The sequence below is a fragment of the Malus domestica genome, chromosome 10 (genome assembly GCF_042453785.1).
Source record: "Malus domestica chromosome 10, GDT2T_hap1".
In the NCBI taxonomy this organism is placed as follows: Eukaryota; Viridiplantae; Streptophyta; class Magnoliopsida; order Rosales; family Rosaceae; genus Malus; species Malus domestica.
Window position 1 is genome coordinate 25,660,312 of NC_091670.1, and position 19,926 is coordinate 25,680,237.

A 19,926-nucleotide genomic window follows, 5' to 3' on the forward strand; every position below is an offset into this window, starting at 1 on the left:
TTATTTTTTTGCTGTTTGCTGTTGTGATTACATGTTAGTTTATACTCATTTTTAAAGAACTATGTATGGTAGTTTTTAAATATTGTGGCATTTGAAAATCCTTAGTTTTGTATTGGATTTCAATATTGTCCCCTACATGTAGTGATTAAAGGGCTATTGATTATTTTCAAATTTTTTAGTACAGTTAGGTCAGGTTTTGGGGGATGGTTGTCTCTATATATTTGTTTCATTTTTTCTCATTTTGGGTATTCTTCTCTCTGTTCTGTGTATTTATTCTTTGTTTTAAGGTCAGTTGCCTATTTTTATTTTATGATTTTTTTTGTGGGTTTTCAATTTGTTAATTTGTGACTCTGTGTTTAGATTTTAATTTCTTTTTTCGTTTATGATTAAATCGATGTTGGGTTTTGGTTGTTGAAAATTTGATTTTTTTCTGCTTAAGCTTCTTGGCATTTTTCTGGGATTTTTAGGCTTTCAGTTGCAAGGGTAACAGAAAACCCTAAAATCCCAGAAATCGGTATTGGTATTTGTATTAATGAATTTCCATTTTCTCTCCCAAAACAATTTGTTAATTGAAAATTGTTTTCTTTCTGCAAAAGGTGGTAGTGATATTGGATTTACATAACTACAAAGAAAAGAAAAAGGCCTTGAAAGCAGTCTCTAGCCTTACAAGTATTAAGCATGTCGGTTTAATTTGGCTCCGTGAAAAATTTAGAAAATAATAAAAATGTAAAAACAATTCTGAATTATTTTTCATTTATCAGCACCCACTAAGTTCTTTGTATTGGTTAAGAAGTTAATGAAAATTTGTCAAGTTTTATGTCTCGATTCATAGATCATCTTTGCAAAAATTTAATTCAATCCGAAACCATTTGCCTATTTATCTATCAAGATAAAATTTCATTGTTTCTTATATAACAAAGTATTCGTTAATTTCTTTGAACTCAATTAGATGTCTTAAACATTTCCGATTTGGCTAATATTTTGTAAGGATGATCTATGAGGTGCAACTTGAAAAATAAATGATTCAGATCGTTAAAGTTCGATTTAGTGTAGACCCTACTGCTAATCCCCATTTTTATAAAAAAAAAATAGGATTCCTTCCCTTAGTTTCCTTGTTAGGGAGTCTGTTTCAGATTGGAGAATCCGGTTCCACTCACGCCACATCCCAATTCAACCAATGAGAAAATCCACAAACGGACCAGATTCATTGCACCAATCCATACACAGTCTCCATCTTTCCTTTTCTATTTCCAGCGCATAAAAGTCCACAAATTCTCTCAAACCATCCAAAATTCCAAATGAGCAATTTTGCTCACCACAATCATCTATGGTGTATGTTTACAATTTCATTTATCATCGTTATATTGTTTGAATTTCAAAATTCGTATAATTAATAAGTATAAATTTCAAAATTTAAATTCAATAATAAATAAAGTTGTAATGAGGGATAAATTTTTAGTTGTGACAGAAACACAAGTGGTACATCACAGATTTTAATAAGAATGATGGATAATTTTATTTTTTAAATTATTAATTTTTAACACATATATTCCACCGTTCATTATTTATTTAGTTACATCGCCGCTGCCGATGCATCATGGCCTTCTCCGAGTTCCGGCCGCTGGACGAGAAGGTCCTCATAGAGTACATAAAGGCCACGCCTTCTCTCGCTTCTAAACTCGGCAACAAGTTCGACAACTTAACTATCAAAGAAGTTGGCGATGGCAATCTCAACTTCGTCTTCATCGTCGTTGGTTCTTCTGGTTCTTTCGTCATCAAGCAGGTAAATAATTTTTGACCATTTGGGCAGTAAGTGGTTCTTGGTGTTTGATCAAATTGTACTAATGGGTTTGTGGGATTTGGTCAAATTTTGTTGGGTCCTACTCCAAAGTGTTTAATTTGTGTTCTAAGATTTTGACTTTGATAGGGGTAAAATTAAATCAGTGAGCTTTTGATGTCCTTTGATGAAATATGTTAATGGGTTTATGGTGTTAGATCAAATTTTGTTGGGTTCAACTCCAAAATGTTTTTCTTGGTTTCAGCTCCAATGGGGTCTATGTTTTGTTTTTGTTTTGTTTTTTAACTTTGATTGGGTGAAAATGTAAAATTAGTGAGCTTTGGATGTCATCTGATGAAATACGTTGATTGGTTTTGCAGGCTCTTCCATATATCCGTTTGATTGGTGAGTCATGGCCAATGACAAAGGAAAGAGCATATTTTGAGGCATTGGCACTTAAAGAGCATGGAAGTTTGAGTCCTGATCATGTTCCTGAAGTGTATCATTTCGATCGGACCATGTCTTTGATCGGCATGCACTATTTGGAGCCCCCGCATATCATACTGAGAAAAGGGTTGATTGCTGGAGTTGAGTACCCCTTGCTGGCCGACCACATGTCCGACTATATTGCAAAGACTCTGTTCTTCACATCCCTTCTGTATCACAATACCACAGACCACAAAAAAGCTGGTATGTAATGTTTTCTTTTAGTTGATTTTGCTTTGCTTTCACATAGTTGTCATGTGCGTTTTTGTCATACACCTATGTCGCATGTGAAGGGATGTTTTTGTCCTGGATCTTGATTGGTTGAACATTTTGGTCCAATTCCAAAGTGGTATTGTTTTGAATCCTGCCAATAGTTTGATTGGTTGCGAGAGAAGAGAATAATCATGCACCATGTTCTCCAGTTGTGGTTCATAATTGGTTCACTTATACGTTAGCCAAAATGATTAGGATAGTCATTGAGTTTATAGAATCATTGTCTTAGATTGATAATCTCTTGTTGAATTCTGTTCAGTTTAACACATGCCGTGAGTAAAGGAACTTGACTTGAACCTTAGTATTCTAAAATTGATTTCAAAGTGTACAGATTCAATTCCATTTCAGTTTTGCCTCATGAACAATCTGCTTTTGTATATCTATCATAACTCATCTTCATGCCCACTTTCTGCAGTTGCCGAATTTTGTGGCAATGTGGAGTTGTGCAGGCTCACTGAGCAGGTTGTTTTTTCTGATCCTTACAAAGTATCTCAATATAACCGATGGACTTCTCCTTATCTTGATTTGGATGCTGAGGCTGTGCGGGGGGATAATGCTTTGAAGCTTGAAGTTGCTGAGTTGAAATCCTTGTAATGAAACCATCGAATCTTTGTAGCAGTATTACTCTCTATGTCATGTTTTCATTTTAATTGTCATTTGAACGATCAAATTGCCTCTTGTGTAGGTTCTGTGAGAGAGCACAAGCCCTAGTACATGGAGATCTTCACACTAGTTCTGTAATGGTGACTCATGATTCAACTCAAGTTATAGATCCAGAGTTTGCATTTTATGGACCAATGGGTTTTGATATTGGAGCTTTTCTGGGCAACTTGATTTTGGCTTTCTATGCACAAGATGGGCATGCTAATGACCAGAATGATCGAAAAGTATGTCCTGGTCCATTTCATCTTAAATCATTACCTTTAACTCATTGCTTTCTACTATTCTTTTCTTCTTGATGAATTGTTTTCATGTTTTTCAGTTCTTGTGATGTATTTTGTTTTTCAGTGTTATTTGTCTTTTGCATATAATTTCTTATGTTGTATTTCAGTGTGATGATTCTAAATTGTTGTTAAGTCATTTAGTTCTGTAAATGTATATTGTTATTGTTCCCCTGTGTCTGTTTACTTTTATTTGCAAACGGAAGCGAATTCTAACAAAGTACCAATATTAATGTTGTAGGTGAAAGTTAAAACAAACAATCTCAAACTAACACAAGAGATTTACGTGGTTCGGCGTAAAGCCTACGTCCACGAGCGAAGCACGGCGAGGAATTTCACTAAACAAACGGAGATTACAAAAGAGTGTTTAAACTCTCACAACTCAAATCCCACAAATTACAAACCCTAAACCAAACGAGTAGAGAACCCAAACAAACGGAGAAGATTCTCCCAAATTGCTCTCTAACTCACAAACTCACAAATTGACTCTCACCAAATTGCCACACGAATGAGCCACACGAAATACACTAACCCTAAGGTCCTATTTATAATGCGTAGGACTTAGGTTACAATAAGAATTCTAATAGGAAGTAAATCCAAATCCAAATCAAATAGGTAATTAACAAAATCTCTCCACCAAGGAAACCAACTAAGAAGTCAAAATCCAAACCCAAATAGGACACCAAAACCAAATAGGTAACACAAACCTAATTTTTTGCATCATCCTAATTTTGAGCCGTAAGAACTCCGCCTGTGTAAGTTTATCTTACATTGCCGGTCCCAAGCCCGGATAAAGGAGGAGGGGGAGGGCGTCAGGTAGTCGACAGCCGGCACTCCTAGGTTACGTCGAATCCTTATGAAAATGAATCCATAACGAAATCGCGCTAAAGCTAGGGCGTCACCCGTAAGTGGCGCGCTATGTGGCCCGAGCACAGTGATAAGTGAGCAAGGGTCGCTGTATCTCCATCGGCACCAGGATGTAGTGTTAAATGAGCAAGGGGGCCATAGAAACTTGTTTTTGAAGGACTCCACTCAAAGTTATTTGGGAGCATATGCTCCTATCAACTTTACACAAGACACACAAAAGAAGTACTTTGATCCTATTAGACGGGGGAGGGTGAAGAAGCTAGGACAGAAGGGTATAGTTCAAGAGAGTAGAATGCGTTTAGGAACGTGGAATATAGGAACCTTAACGGGAAAATCTATGGAAGTAGTGTAAGTTATGGTGAAGAGAATGATAAATATTATGTACCTACAAGAAACTAAGTGGGTTGGTCTTAAGGCAAAGGATCTAGAAAACTCAGGGTTTAAACTTTGGTATTCGGGCACAAATAGAACGAGAAACGGTGTTGGCATCATCGTAGACAAGACCTTGACACAAGATGTTGTAGATGTCAAGAGGGTAGGAGATAGAATCATGGCAATCAAGATTGTAATAGGACAAGAACTTATCAATGTGATTAGTGCGTACGCACCTCAAGTACGGTTGGATACGAGTTCGAAGGAGAATTTTTTGGAAGACCTTGGAGACTTGGTGCAAGGAATTGCTCAGACGGAGAAGTTATTTATAGGAGAAGATTTAAATGGACGTGGGCAAGGAGACAGGCAACTATGGAGGTTTTCATGGTGGCCATGGTTTTGGGGAGAGAAACGAGGATGGGGAAGCTATCTTGGATTTTGCAATGGCATATGATCTCTTCTTAGCCAACACCTTCTTTAAGAAGAGAGAAGAACATGTGATCACCTACAAGAGTGGGTCGACAAAAACACAAATAGATTTTCTTCTAATGAGGAAAGGGGATCGTATAACTTGTAAGGATTGCAAAGTTATACCGGGAGAGAGCTTGGCTAATCAACATCGCTTGTTGGTGATGGATGTACATATCAAAAGAGTGAGAAAAGAACAAGACTTGGAAGTGCCCAAGGACTAGATGGTGGAATCTAAAAGGAGAAAAACAAGCCATTTTCAAAGAGAAAGTAATCACTCAGTGTGTGTGGGATAGAGAGGGGGAAGCTAGCCAAAGGTGGGATTCCATGGCTAGTTGTATCCGAAAAGTAGCAAAAGAGGTATTAGGAGAGTCCAAGGGCTTTGCTCCACACCAAAAGGAATCTTGGTGGTGGAATGAGGAGGTACAAACAAAGGTGAAGGCTAAGAAGGAATGTTGTAAAGCCTTATACAAGGATAGGACCGATGAAAATGGTGAAAGGTATAGAAGAGCAAAGCAAGAGGCGAAGAAAGCTGTGAGAGAAGCTAAGTTAGCAGCTTATGACGATATGTATAAGCAACTAGATACCAAAGAATGAGAGTTTGATATCTATAAACTAGCTAGAGCAAGGGAAAAGAAGACAATGGACCTAAACCAAGTGAGGTGCATCAAGGATGAGGATGGAAATGTTCTTGCTACAGAGAACGCGGTCAAAGACAAATGGAGAGGTTATTTTCATAATCTTTTCAATGAAGGACATGAAATGAGTACTTCTTTAGGGAAGTTGAGTAACTCAGAAGAGTGTAGAAACTACTTCTTTTATCGTTGAATCAGGAAGGAAGAAGTGGTTGTAGCTTTGAAGAAGATGAAGCATAGAAAAGCAGTGGGCCCAGATGATATACTGATCGAAGTGTGGAAAGTCTTGAGAGAGACAGGTATAGCATGGCTCACTAACCTTTTCAATAGGATTTTGAAAACGAAGAAGATGCCAAATGAGTGGCGAAAGAGCATTTTGGTGCCTATCTACAAGAATAAGGACGACGTACAAAATTGCATGAACTATAGGGGTATTAAGCTAATGAGTCATACAATGAAGCTCTGGGAGAGTCATTGAGCATAGATTGAGGCAAGAGACACGGGTTTCGGACAAACAATTCGGGTTCATGCCAGGGCGCTCAACCATGGAGATAATCTATCTCTTATGAAGATTGATGGAAAGATATAGAGATGGGAAAAAGGATTTACACATGGTCTTTATAGATTTGGAAAAAGCGTATGATAAGGTCCCAAGAGACATTCTTTGGAGGATTTTAGAGAAGAAATGAGTACGAGTAGCATATATCCAAGCTATAAAGGATATGTATGAAGGAGCAAAGACTATCGTAAGAACTCATGAATGACAAAGCGAAAGCTTCCCCATAACTGTAGGATTAAATCAAGGCTCATCCTTAAGTCCTTACCTTTTTGCGTTGGTAATGGATGAGTTAATGGGACATATTCAAGATGATATTCCTTGGTGTATGCTTTTCGCAGACGATATAGTGTTGATAGATGAAACTCAGGAAGGGGTAAATGCGAAGCTTAACCTTTGGAGAGAAGTGTTGGAATCTAAAGGTCTTCGCCTAAGCCGATCAAAGACAGAATATATGGAGTGCAAGTTCAGTGCAAATGGAGGCCAAAATGAGTTAGGAGTGAGGATCGGAGATCAGGAAATACCAAAGAGCGACCGTTTTCGCTACCTAGGATCTATCTTGCAAAAGAACGGAGAATTAGATGGAGATCTCAACCATAGAATAAAAGCTGGATGGATGAAGTGGAAGAGTGCATCCGGCGTGTTGTGTGACCGCCGTATGCCACTGAAGCTCAAGGAAAAATTTTATAGGACGGCAATAAGGCCGGCGATGCTTTATGGCACAGAATGTTGGGCGGTGAAGCATCAACACATACATAAAATGGGTGTAGCGGAGATGAGGATGCTTCGCTGGATGTGTGGGCACACGAGAAATGATAAGATTAGGAATGAGGATATCCGAGGTAAAGTAGGAGTAACCGAAATTGAAGGAAAGTTGAGAGAAAATTGATTACGGTGGTTTGGGCATGTGCAAAGAAGGTCTACTGACGCTCCGGTTAAACGATGCGACTACGGGACAGTGGTTCAGGGCCGAAGGGGTAGAGGAAGACCTAGGAAAACTTTGGAAGAGACTCTAAGAAAAGACTTAAGAGTACTTGGATCTAACGGAGGACATGACACATGACCGAGCACAATGGCGTTCTAGGATTCATATAGCCGACCCCACTTAGTGACTTGGATTTTTCAAATCTCCAATCGAGAAGTTTTCCTCACTCGGGAAATTAAGGGAACACTACCTCAACCTACATGCTTCACTCACAAAACTTCAACATACAAGCTTCAACAAAAGAAAAAATTCAAAGAACTTAGTGAAGAAGGCTTTGGTGTATTTAACACAATACGTTGAAATGAAGCAAAGCTTATTTATTGATATCTCCGATAAGTTACAAATATATACATATACATGAGTCAAAATAAACAAACAAGAGGGAGCCTTCACAAAGGTTGCTTAGGAGAAGTGTCAGCAGTCAGTAGAGCCCCAGAAAGAGAAGGCACCGGAAAGTGATCATTCGGAGCCTCAGTACTGGACAGAACCCTAGAAGGAGGAGGCATCGGAGGTTGATCATTTGGAGCTTCATTACGCGGTACAGTCCCAGAAGACGAAGGCAATAAATGCCTTTGGAACGAGCCCACAAACCTCTGATGATCAAGTAAAATCTGACCATCAAATTCCTTCATCTGGTCAAGCTTCCTCTTTATGTTTGTAGCATAGTCATGTGCGAGCCTGTGCAATTGTTTATTCTCATGCTTGAACCCTTTAATCTCCTGTTTGAGACTTATCACTTCAGCCGCCAATGATTCAACTTGGCAGGTTCGAGCAAATAGGCGTTGGGCCATATTAGACACAGAACCTGCACACTGAACACTGAAAGCCAGGGAATCCTTAACAGCCAACTTATCAGACCGTTTGGAAAGTAGTCTTATCTTTGGGAGAGAAGGTTCCTGGCCACCACCGCAGCGGTCATATCATTCTTCATCACAGTCTCCAACGGTAAGAGGACCAGTAGGGGATAAGAAGGATGGGCGGCATATGTTGTCCTGAGGAGGCATAGCTACCTCTTCACCAAAGTTCAAGTGAAAACGACGGTCGGATGGGCCAGACATTTTTAGAAATGATGAAGGAGAAATGAGGTATAATAAATCTCTAAAGTACAAAATAAGGGGAAAATTCCTACAAACAATAACTCTCTGAATGTACTTCTTGCACACAATTGGTGCCCTTATAAAAGAAAGGGCAACATGGCCGTTAGTTCAAAAATCAAAGAGGCACCACTCTCTGGATTTCGAAGAGGCATCACTTTCCATACGCAACATCAGCTCCTCGGGTACCACAGATAACTTTGCTAAATATTTCTGACAAAGTTTAGACACATGAAGCTTGCAGCTCCCACTACATTGCTATGACCAAGAATGGTAAAGGAATAGCAAAGAAAGGGCAACAAGAACGTTGGTTCAAAAATCGAAGAGGCACCACTCTCCGGATTTCAAAAAGGCATCACTTTCCACACGCAACATTAGCTCATGGGTACCACAGATCATTTTGCCAAAGATCTCTGACAAAGTTTAGGCACATGAAGCTTGCAGCTCTCACTACATTGCTATGACCAAGAAGGTTAAAGAATAGCAAAGAAAGCGCAACATGGCCGTTGGTTCAAAAATCGAAGAGACACCACTCTCCGGATTTCGCAGAGGCACCACTTTTCACACCCAACATCAGCTCCTCGGGTACCACAGATAACTTTGCCAAAAATCTCTGATAAAGTTTAGACACATAAATTTTGAAGGTCTAGCTACTATATTATTACCCACAAGAGTAAAGGAACAGCACCACTGCTTGATAACTGGAAAGTCCCTATGTGTGTCAACCTCTGTGATCCGTGGCAAGGTAGACTAGCAAAAATGCCCAACTTTTACTCACATTCGAGAAAACACTTCCAACAAGATTGTTTGCTCCAAAATCGAAGAAGCACCGTCCTCCGAATCTCGAGAGCCAGACTCCCAACAGGATTATTTTCTCAAAAATCGAAGAGACACCGCTCTCCAAATCTCAATAGCCAGACTCCTAGCAGGATTGCTTTCTCAAAAATTGAAGAGGCATCGTTCTCCGAATCTTGAGAGCCAGATCTCCGACAAGATTCTTGTTAGAAAACCGAAAAGGCACCGTTTTCTAAACTTCGAGAGCCAGATTTCTTTGGATAAAACTTGTCTGTAATCTTCACACTCAACATCAGCTTTCCAGATACCACAGACCACTTTTTCAATGTGCTCTGACAAAGTTAAAACACATGAAGCTTGCAGCTCCTACTACATTGCTATGACCAAGAAGGGTAAAGGAATAACATTACTACTTGTTGTTAGGGAGACTCCTATATATGTCGACCTCCATCCTCAACAGACAGGCAAACCTGCAAAAATGCTCAACCATTCCTCATATCTGAGAGGGCACTCCCAACGAAGCTTCTCGAAATACTCAGCTTTCTTTCCCCCCGATAATACCTCTGCAAACAACCTACACCAGAGCAAGAATATCTCATATCATCAGGGTTAAAAGCAAGAGTATCCCATATCATGCTTTTTCCCTGTCTTTTCCTTTGGCCTTGTTCTTACCTGCAAGCAGGGGCGGATCCACAGTGGGGTCGTCGGGGTCGAACGACCCCTTGGAAACCATGGAAACAACCTTGAAGCTCCCATATGCGACCTCTTGGAGCTGGGGTCGTCGGGGTCGTCAGGAAGAGGAAGAAGAAGACTCGGCAGGAAGAGGAAGAAGAAGCAGCTCGCGCGCTTCTTTTTTTTCAAAACAGACGGGCAAGCTGGGAAAGCTGGGTTCTGAGAGAGAAGAACTCGAGCTGGGAAAGCTGAAAACAGGAATCGATAACCCATTAAGAAAAAATGATAAAGAAAGCCATTGATGTGTAAAATCTAGAACTAATTGCGGAGAATAGGGGGTTTTAAGGGATAATTTATTTTAATTAAACTTTCACTTTAACCTTTATTAAACTCATAATTTAATTGGACATGGTAGTTTTTAATCCTTGTAGTGCGAAAACCAAAGTCCGAAAAACCACTCACTGCAAGAGATCAAATCTTCTGCACCCAAAATGGATGTGGCCTCTCTATGGCTCCAATGAATGTCTGACATCTATTAAATATCTTAACTTCTCTTAATTTTGTTTTTATGAATTTAATAGGTGGCAGACACTCATTGGGGCCACAGAGAGGCCACACCCAAGAAGATTTCTCCTCACTGCAATGGTATAATTTTCACTAAAACTCATCGCATACACAAATCTACTAGTCCTTTTGTTATCATCATGGCATGATCTATAACGTGAGTTTAGTTAAAATTCCAAAAACCCAATAATTAAACAAATCTAACACCAAAAAAAACAAAAACACCATAATTGGGACAATTTAATTCCATTAATTCTAAGGGAATTATCCAAGATCGACCAGAACACACAATTCAGATTGGGTCTCCACAACAAACAACCTAAATTTTTATTTGAACTTTTACACTGCGACCCCTTGGGGTAAGATTCCTGGATCCGCCACTGCCTGCAAGACAAGGAGAAAGAGAGCAATCAGTCAGCCTTTAGAATCAAGCTTCCAGTCAGGAACTGACTGCCTAGAATCCCTTACTTGATTACTTACCTGGCATTGCTCTTGAGTACTCATCTTCAACATCTTATGCTTCCAGAGAAGATACCACATTTGCCTGAGGAACAGATAGGGCAAGTGAGAAGGATACAAGGAAGCATGTGGAGACAAGCGTAACAGAACACGTGCCGATACATCCACTACTTTGTCAACAGCAAATGTACATATCATCAGGGTCGAACGTACTCTAAATTTGATGGACTTGTTTTGACCCTCAAATTCTTCAGTCGGCCTTATACTTTGGAGGAAACCAGAAAACCCTCCAGCCCAGTTCAAGGATAAGCCTTGTGGAAAGTTATTTCTTTAAAAGCAAAAGTATATCATATCATCTCTTCTCCTTTTTCTTCTCTTTATCCTTCACGCTGCCTGCAAGATAAGGAGAATGAGAACAATCAGCCGGAACTCGAAATCAAACTTCTGATCTGGGACTAATTGCTTGGAGCTCTGATTGCTTACCTTGTCTGTCACCTCTTTCAATAGATCTCCTAGCTCGGCGACTTGGGGAACTCCTACTACATGGTTTGTATCGCTCTTGACCAAGCCTGAAACTACAAGTAAGCTTCAAGTGAAATTGATACATTACTTTGTGCATCTCCACCGGTTAAAGATACCATCTCTGGATGGAGGAAGAGTACTTCCAGAGAAGATGCCACATCTACCTATGAGACAGATAAGGCAAGTGAAGACGATACCACACTTCGGTATTTAGAAGTTTCGTGATTACTCAGCGGCTTGAATCTTGCAAGTCCCCAACCGAGGAGCTTCCCTCACTCGGGAACTTAGGGGAACACTGTTTGTACCATACTTGACCAATCCCGAAACTACCGAGCACCGATCAACGTTATACCGTTAAGGACCCAGAAGAGTTTCTCTCCAACCAGGAGGCCAATCACAAAGCGACACGTGTCAACATCGGAAGCCAATCACAACACGACACGTGTCAATGTCAGAACAAGGCTAGAAACTGTCTTCTATAAAAGGAGATCATTCTCCCACAATATTTCCTAATGTCATTTGTACTAAATCATTCACTTGTACTCACTAAAGGAGAGCTTGAACCTATGTACTTGTGTAAACCCTTTACAATTAATGAGAACTCCTTTACTCCGTAGACGTAGCCAATCTGGGTGAACCACGTACATCTTGTGTTTGCTTTTCTGTCTCTATCCATTTACATACTTATCTACAATAATGACCGGAGCAATCTAGCGAAGGTCACAAACTTAATACTTTCTGTTGTACCAAAGTCCTCACTGATTTTGTGCATCAACAATCCTTAAGTCCTTACCTTTTTGCATTGGTAATGGATGAGTTAACAGGACATATTCAAGATGATATTCCTTGGTGTATGCTTTTCGCAGACGATATAGTGTTGATAGATGAAACTCAGGAAGGGGTAAATGCGAAGCTTAACCTTTGGAGAGAAGTGTTGGAATCTAAAGGTCTTCGCCTAAGCTGATCAAAGACAGAATATATGGAGTGCAAGTTCGGTGCAAATGGAGGTCAAAATGAGTTAGGGGTGAGGATCGGAGATCAGGAAATACCAAAGAGCGATCGTTTTCGCTACCTAGGATCTATCTTGCAAAAGAACGGAGAATTAGATGGAGACCTCAACCATAGAATACAAGCTGGATGGATGAAGTGGAAGAGTGCATCCGGCGTGTTGTGTGACCGTCATATGCCACTAAAGCTTAAGGGAAAATTTTATAGGACGGCAATAAGGCCGGCGATGCTGTATGACACAGAATGTTGGGCGGTGAAGTATCAACACATACACAAAATGGGTGTAGTGGAGATGGGGATGCTTCGTTGGATGTGTGGGCACACGAGAAAGGATAAGATTAGGAATGAGGATATCCGAGGTAAAGTAGGAGTAGCCGAAATTGAAGGAAAGATGAGAGAAAATCGGTTACGGTGGTTTGGACATGTGCAAAGAAGACCTACTGACGCTTCGGTTCGAAGAGGTGACTACGGGATAGAGGTTCAGGGCCGAAGGGGTAGAGGAAGACCTAAGAAAACTTTGGAAGAGACCCTAAGAAAAGACTTAGAGTACTTGGATCTAACGGATGACATGACACAAAACCGAGCGCAATGGCGTTCTAGGATTCATATAGCCGACCCCACTTAGTGGGAAAAGGCTTTGTTGTTGTTGTTGTTGTATCCTAATTTTGAGCTGTAAAACCCAACAGTGTCACCTATCAAGACCTTCCTAATCATCTTAGCTATCACATTAAATTGATCTTCAAGAGTTCTCAAATAATTTCATTACCTTCATGTTTGTGATTTGTTTTTTCGTTTTTGAAATGTAACCCGGGGGAGACCGGAAATGTTGTATTTCGATAACCATCCATTGGATAGTTGTGGACTGGAAATGTTGGCAACATCTGCTAGATGTTTCAGCGTAAGAAGCCGTCTCAGTTTCTGTAGTGAAATTGGTTGTCACCTTGTGAGTGTTCAAGTTGAAGAACAGATTAAAAATTAGAGAACGCTACCTCTTCAGTCAGTACTAGTAAAGTTAAAAGCTTGATTCTCTTTAGAGTGTTTTTAGAAACTTCTTAGGAAAAGGTAAAAATCGGAGAAGAATGTGATCCCAATTCAGTTTTCAAAATATAAGCTGGATTATAATTTATTTGTAAGATCGACATTTGAATAGAACGAATAGATGTAGAGTTTGTCTTCACATTCGACGGTGGATTTTAGATTTGCTTTAGTTTCAATAGTAGAAGGAGCATTGCTGTTTCTGGAAGTGGTGTTTTTTTTAAATACATTTTGAGTATTTGGAATTCCGGATGCTGTTTTGGTTGCCAGATAGTTTAGATTTAGTTATTGTTACTATTGGTATTTAAAAATGGTTTCCTACCAATGCCTGTGCCTGGCTTATGATGATCCAACAGCAGGGGTGTTTGTGCAACTAAAAGAAAACTTCATGTAGTTTCATTATAATTTCCGACTGTGTAAGGCCTGTTCTATAACATGTTAAACCTGAGAGTTAGAGTAATAGTTCCAAGGGTGGAGCTGGGAAAGTTTATATGGGTGGGCTATCTTTCCTTTTGTGTTCGAGGTAGTCTAATTTTATCAAAGAAGGCTGTGCTAATTTCAAAATTAGACAACTTTGGCTTATAAAACTACATGCTGTTTTCTAAAATTCCAAAATTTAGGCTATAGCCCAGCCTAGCCATACTCTACCTCTGCCTAGTTCATAGTTCGACTTGCTATTATTAGTGTTCAGTTGTGGTGTGGTGTGATGGTCTTGTATGAAATTTGTTTTATGATGCAGGCATACAAGGCTTGGATTTTGAGGACAATTGAAAACACTTGGAACCTTTTCGACAGAAAATTCCTTGCACTATGGGATGCGAACAAAGATTCTGGCGACGCATATCTACCTGCAATTTATAACAACCCTGAGCTTGTACAGCTTGTACAAAAGAAATTTATTAAAGATCTGCTTCATGACAGTCTTGGATTTGGTGCTGCAAAAATGATAAGGTGAGAAGGCAGACCGCATATTTCTTTAGTTCTCGCATTTGATGTTTTTGCACAAAAGAAATTTATTGGAAACTAATAATGAGATCTATTCAGAATCATGATCATGGATCGTTCATTTACGTTCATTCTTAACTGGAATCTTCTTCTGCGAATCGTTGGAATGGCCCATACGCAGAGACTGCTTTCTTGTTTGTAGTTTTGTGCCATTCTTACATGGTCTCTTAACTTCTTACCCGTTGCGTCTATGAGATTTTTGTTTTAGTAACTCAGTAGTCATTTTAAAACCAAGAGGAAGAGCTTCTAGACCAGAAAACACCGTGCTTAAAATAAATATTCCACGGTGAAGGATGGCCTACTAGAACAAACACCACAAAAACACACACACACACACAGTGCATCAAGAAACTGTTGAATTAATTTCGATAATAATGCTTTTATTTTTGTTTTTGACAGGCGAATCGTTGGAGTTGCTCATGTTGAAGATTTTGAGTCAATAGCGGATGCCAGCAAGCGGGCGGGTTGTGAGCGTCGAGCTCTTGAGTTAGCAAAGCTCCTTCTCAAGGAGAGGAAAAAATTTCAGGACATTAATGAAGTTATTTCAGCAATTCTTCAACACCAGTAACGTTACGACTTCTGAGACGGTTCTACGACAAATTGGCAGTATGTTTGATAATTTGAAACAGTGATTTCAGGGAAGAAATATACAAATTTGGTGTGGTTGCTTGTAATTCGATTTCGTAGGGCTATGAACATACCTAATAAAAAATGGCTTTTTTTTGCTTCTTTTATGTCATATATATCACTTCTATGCTTTGATTATGTCGCCTGTGAATTCTTAATGTCCTACTTGATCATCCCTCATCTGTTTTCCAAGCCTGTGAATACTTACACGAAGCCGATTTACAACCGTGACATCACAATTTAATAAGGCCATAACACGTGAAGATAAACTTACCCATCACACGGCACGGTGGAATCGGAATGCTGGCCAAGTTCCAGAGTCTGTATTGTTGTCCTTGCGATCATAGTCTAAAATATCCATAATATCTTAATATTTTTATCGAAATTTCCGTGTTTTTGGACTACCGATATTTCCGATATCATCGATATTTTAGACCTTACTAAGTCACTCATTTATCTTACCATGCAATGTATAAAGTGTAAAATATTGTACTAATTCATTATATATAAATGATTATGGTGTGTTTAAACTTCTTTCATTAATTACTACATATTTTCTAAACTCACAATGTTTGCCAGCTCGCTATATAATCAACTTAAATCAATTATATCTATCATGCAATGCATTTCCTTCCAATTTTTTGTGATAAACTAATAGAGAATTGACTAAATAAACATTCTGCAAAGTTTCAATAAAAATTTCCAATTTTTTCTTACAATTTCCGTGGTTTTTATTCAATTTTTATTGATATCGATAATATCCCGATATTTCCATCGAAATTTCCGTGTTTTTGGACTACCGATATTTCCGATATCATCGATATTTTATACCTTGCTTGCGATAATCCATTACAGTTCTACAATTTATTTTGCCCATATTTTCATAATTCTGACCTTTAATTCTCCTTTACTTAAATCAAACGACTTGAAAAAGTTATATCTAAAAAGTGAAAAGAAGTATGTAGAAATCGTTTATCTTCTTTTTTTTCATTCTTTTCTTGTGAAAGAAAAGGAGGTACAAAAAATTCCACGTCATCTTAGTAATATCGTTCCGTTACTCGAACTTTAATGGAAAAAACCTATTCTCCAATGACTTTTTGGCCAAAATGGTTCCTGAGATTTGTCTAACTCCTCACTATAGTCCATGAGATTTGAAATCAATAGAAGTGGTCATTGAGATTGCCTATCATCTATCATTTTGGTCATTCAGTGAAAAATTATGTTAAATAAGGATCAAAATGACAAAATTACCCTCAATATAATAAACAATAGGCTAAAATTATTTAACAAAAATTTAGGTTTTTTTTTTTTTTTTGTCATTTTATCCTTATTTTATGGAGATTTTTCTCGGAATGACCAAAATGATTGATTGTGTACAAACTCATGGACTAATTCTATTGATTTCAAATTTTAGGGACCAAAGTGAGGAGTTATGCAAATCTCAGGGACTATTTTGGTTAAAAAGCCTTCTCCAATGTAAAGTGTATATTGCAACTTGATTGGAATTTAACCATCAGTTTGTGGAAAGTTGGAAACCTATCCAATTGCAGTAGATTGATACCGTGCCCTCCTGCTTAAGTAACCATTTTGTTGCTCTTACTTTATATATATAGATAGATAGATAGATTAGCATCACAAATTCCTCAAGCCTAGTGGTTAATTGGAGGATCAATTAGAGCTACTAGAAACCCCTAAATTAGCTGAAACCCAGATAAGTGTCAATATCCTACATATACAACACAAAACAACAATTGGTAAGTACCTGGGTATTCATAACATTGTGTTCTGGAAAGATCCAATTAATGAACAAGAATTATTAAGAAGAGTGAAACAAAAGTTAGCGGGGTGGAAGACGAATACTCTTTCTAAAGCAGGTAGATTAACTCTTATTAAGTCTAATCTAACTGGTATGCCTAACCATATCATGTCTTACTTTAAGTGTCCTCCTCGTGTAACAAAAAATTTAAACAAGGAATGTAGGGATTTCTTCTGAGGAAGAGATAGGAAACTTTATCCTTTAGCTTGAGATAAAGTTTGCATGGCTACAGACCAAGGGGGACTAGGAATTAGAAGAGTGGATCATTTCAATAATGTTTGTCTGGCTAAGTTAGGTTGGAAAGTTCTGAAAAAATGAGAACAATTGGTGGACGCAAGTGGTTAGAAGGAAATACTTAAGGAATAATGATTTTTTAAGTTGTAACGTTAGACAAAACTATTCTATAGCCTGGAAAGGAATTTTAAATAGTAGACATGTTATCCACATGGGAATGAGATGAGTCATGGGTAATGATAGGGACATCCTTTTTTGGACCCATCGTTGGGTTTTTTCTTATCCACTTGCCCACCTCATTCCAGTTAATCAGTGTCAGAATATTAATTGGGAAGCTAAAGTTTGTGACTTTATTGATAATGGGAAATGGGACAAAGTTCGGCTTTCTCAAGTATTAGATTCAGATGTTGTGAAAAAAAATCTGTTTGGTAACTATTCCCTTCAGAATAAGGAAGATTACTTCATTTGGGATCATTCATCAACTGGTGAATTCTCAATTAAATTAGGTACTTGGATTCATAGTAATCAAAACCATGAAGTGAAGAGACAAAAGCTCCTTAAGAGGATGTGGAGGTTAATCATTCCCCCTAAGGTAAATTTTTTTGCATGGTTGCTTATTCAAGGAAAATTGCATACTAAGGTAAGATTGAGTAAATTCATTCAAAATGCTAACAATGATTGCCCGTTATGTGGCAAGGAGGAAGAAACACAAAATCATCTTTTTCGGAATTGTGATTTTGCAAAAGAAGTCTGGAAACAATCTGCGTTAAATACACGATGGAGTAATGTTGGTCATACAAATGATTTTTTAGATTGGTTAGAATTAATTAACAATGATAAATGCAGTGGTCTGAGTGAGCTTAGTAAGGCTCTTCTGAAATGTTGGCAAATATGGAATGATAGGAATAATAAACTTTTCAGAAGTATAAGTCCTCATCCTACTATAAGTATTGCCATTGCCGCTAGAGTGGGTTTATATTATTTGAGGCCAATTGTAAAGGACTAACAAAAGCAACCTATGTAATCAAACAGACATTCGTTGAAAGTCTCCACCTCAAGGTTTTGTGAAGTTAAATTTTGATGGCTCGGTTTGTTTAAATAAAGCGGCTACTGGGTTTGTTTTAAGGAACGAGGCTGGACAACTTGTTGGAGCTGGTGCTTTCAATCTCGATAGGGCCACCATCTCGCTCACGGAAGCCACTGCTTTAAAGGAGGGCCTTTCTTTTGCCAGGCACAAAGGTGTGAGAAAGCTTGTGGTGGAGGGGGATTCCAAGCTCATCTATCGATCATTGAGGACATCAAGTGGCTAGCGTCGGGATTTCTATGCATTAGATGGCATCATATTTTAAGGAGACAAATTTTGTCGCAGAAAAATTAGCTCACATGGGCCTATCAGTGACGAATCCATATTTTTGGGATTATTGCCTTCCTGCTTCGACCTTGGATGCTTTTAGATTTAATTGTTTGGGAATCGATTGTACTAGAGTTTTTTTCTGTTTAATTAAATCTTTTTTCCTATAAAAAAAAAAACTGTAGACATCGAAATTTCGGTAAATAAATGTTGACCGATAAATCAAAGTGTCAACGCTCGTGTATTACATAAATTTTACACGTAGCGTGTGACTCAACGAAAATTGAAATGAGTTGGAAAAGTCATCAAATAGGACACGTGTCAACACCTGGCAGAAACGACTTATTTCATCTGGGATATTATATTCAAAATTAGGCCTTGGAAATTTCTATAAATACAAGCCCATTTCATTCATTAAGAGGGGGAATTCATATTACACCTCGAAGCTCGGAAGCTCTGAAACTCTGAAGCTCTCAAGCATCCAGCAAATCCCGAAGAATCAAGAAAGTGTTCTTCGTTCTTCGTTCATCGTTCATCCAAGATCAAGCCCCAACGGCCCTTTGGATCAACAATCATCCACAAATTCAAGATCAAGCCCCGACGGCCCTTGAAGAAAGTGTTCTTCGTTCTTCGTTCATCGTTCTTCCAAGATCAAGCCCCGACGGCCCTTGGATCAACCATCCACCAATTCAAGATCAAGCATCGACGGCCCTTGAAGAAAGCACCATCGTTCATCATCCGTTCATCCAAGATCAAGCCCCAACGGCCCTTTGGATCAACAACGTCGACAAATCCACACATCCAATTGTTCTTCAAGATCAAGCCCAAAAACCCTTGAAGATCCGTTCATCACTGTTCTTCAAGATCAAACCCAAATGCCCTTGAAGATCCGCTCATCACCGTTATTCAAGATCAAGCCTCAAACGGCCCTTGAAGAAACATTCATCCTCAAGATCAAGCCCCAACGGCTCCTTGAAGATCCGCTCAAATCCACCTTCAAAGATCAAGCCCACGGCCCTTTGAAGAAACTTCCAACTGTTCATCCAAGATCAAGCCTCGACGGCCCTTGGATCAACGAAACACCCATAAATACACACCTTACGGAGATCGAATTAGAGGATCAAATTTGAGAGAGATTGTAACCCAAAATCATCAAATACAAATATTTGTTTGTGCACGTCGTTTCTTGTCTCTTTCGTTTCAGGAATTTTCTGTGTTCACAAAGAGTTCAAATAAGTGTCATATCATAGAATATTATGCTTTCTTTATTAAAATTTTGGCTAGATGTGTTGTCCAACTATAAACTATTGATTATCAAAATTTTATTTAGTTTAATAGTAATGTAGAATACAAATTGACAGTCTGATAACATATACAAATAATA

At 38.6% G+C, this 19,926-nt stretch overlaps 1 protein-coding gene across 1 annotated transcript; it reads left to right on the forward strand.

Annotated features, from left to right (window-relative positions):
* The first annotated feature begins 1,101 nt into the window (after nt 1-1,101).
* LOC103425089 (methylthioribose kinase-like) lies at nt 1,102-15,279 on the forward strand. Its single transcript, XM_029109852.2, has 7 exons — nt 1,102-1,332; nt 1,574-1,783; nt 2,158-2,467; nt 2,952-3,126; nt 3,222-3,423; nt 14,249-14,460; nt 14,914-15,279. The coding sequence occupies exons 2-7, from the start codon at nt 1,598-1,600 to the stop codon at nt 15,080-15,082; spliced, it is 1,254 nt and encodes a 417-aa protein (XP_028965685.2). The 5' UTR covers nt 1,102-1,332; nt 1,574-1,597; the 3' UTR covers nt 15,083-15,279.
* The last annotated feature ends 4,647 nt before the right edge of the window (nt 15,280-19,926 follow it).

Bases quoted from the DNA above. Each gene is read 5' to 3' on its own strand.
- LOC103425089 (XM_029109852.2), top strand. From the start codon at position 1,598: ATGGCCTTCTCCGAGTTCCGGCCGCTGGACGAGAAGGTCCTCATAGAG. The intron at 3,127-3,221 runs GTAATGAAACCA...CCTCTTGTGTAG, and splicing joins GTTGCTGAGTTGAAATCCTT to GTTCTGTGAGAGAGCACAAG. The intron at 3,424-14,248 runs GTATGTCCTGGT...TTTATGATGCAG, and splicing joins ATGACCAGAATGATCGAAAA to GCATACAAGGCTTGGATTTT.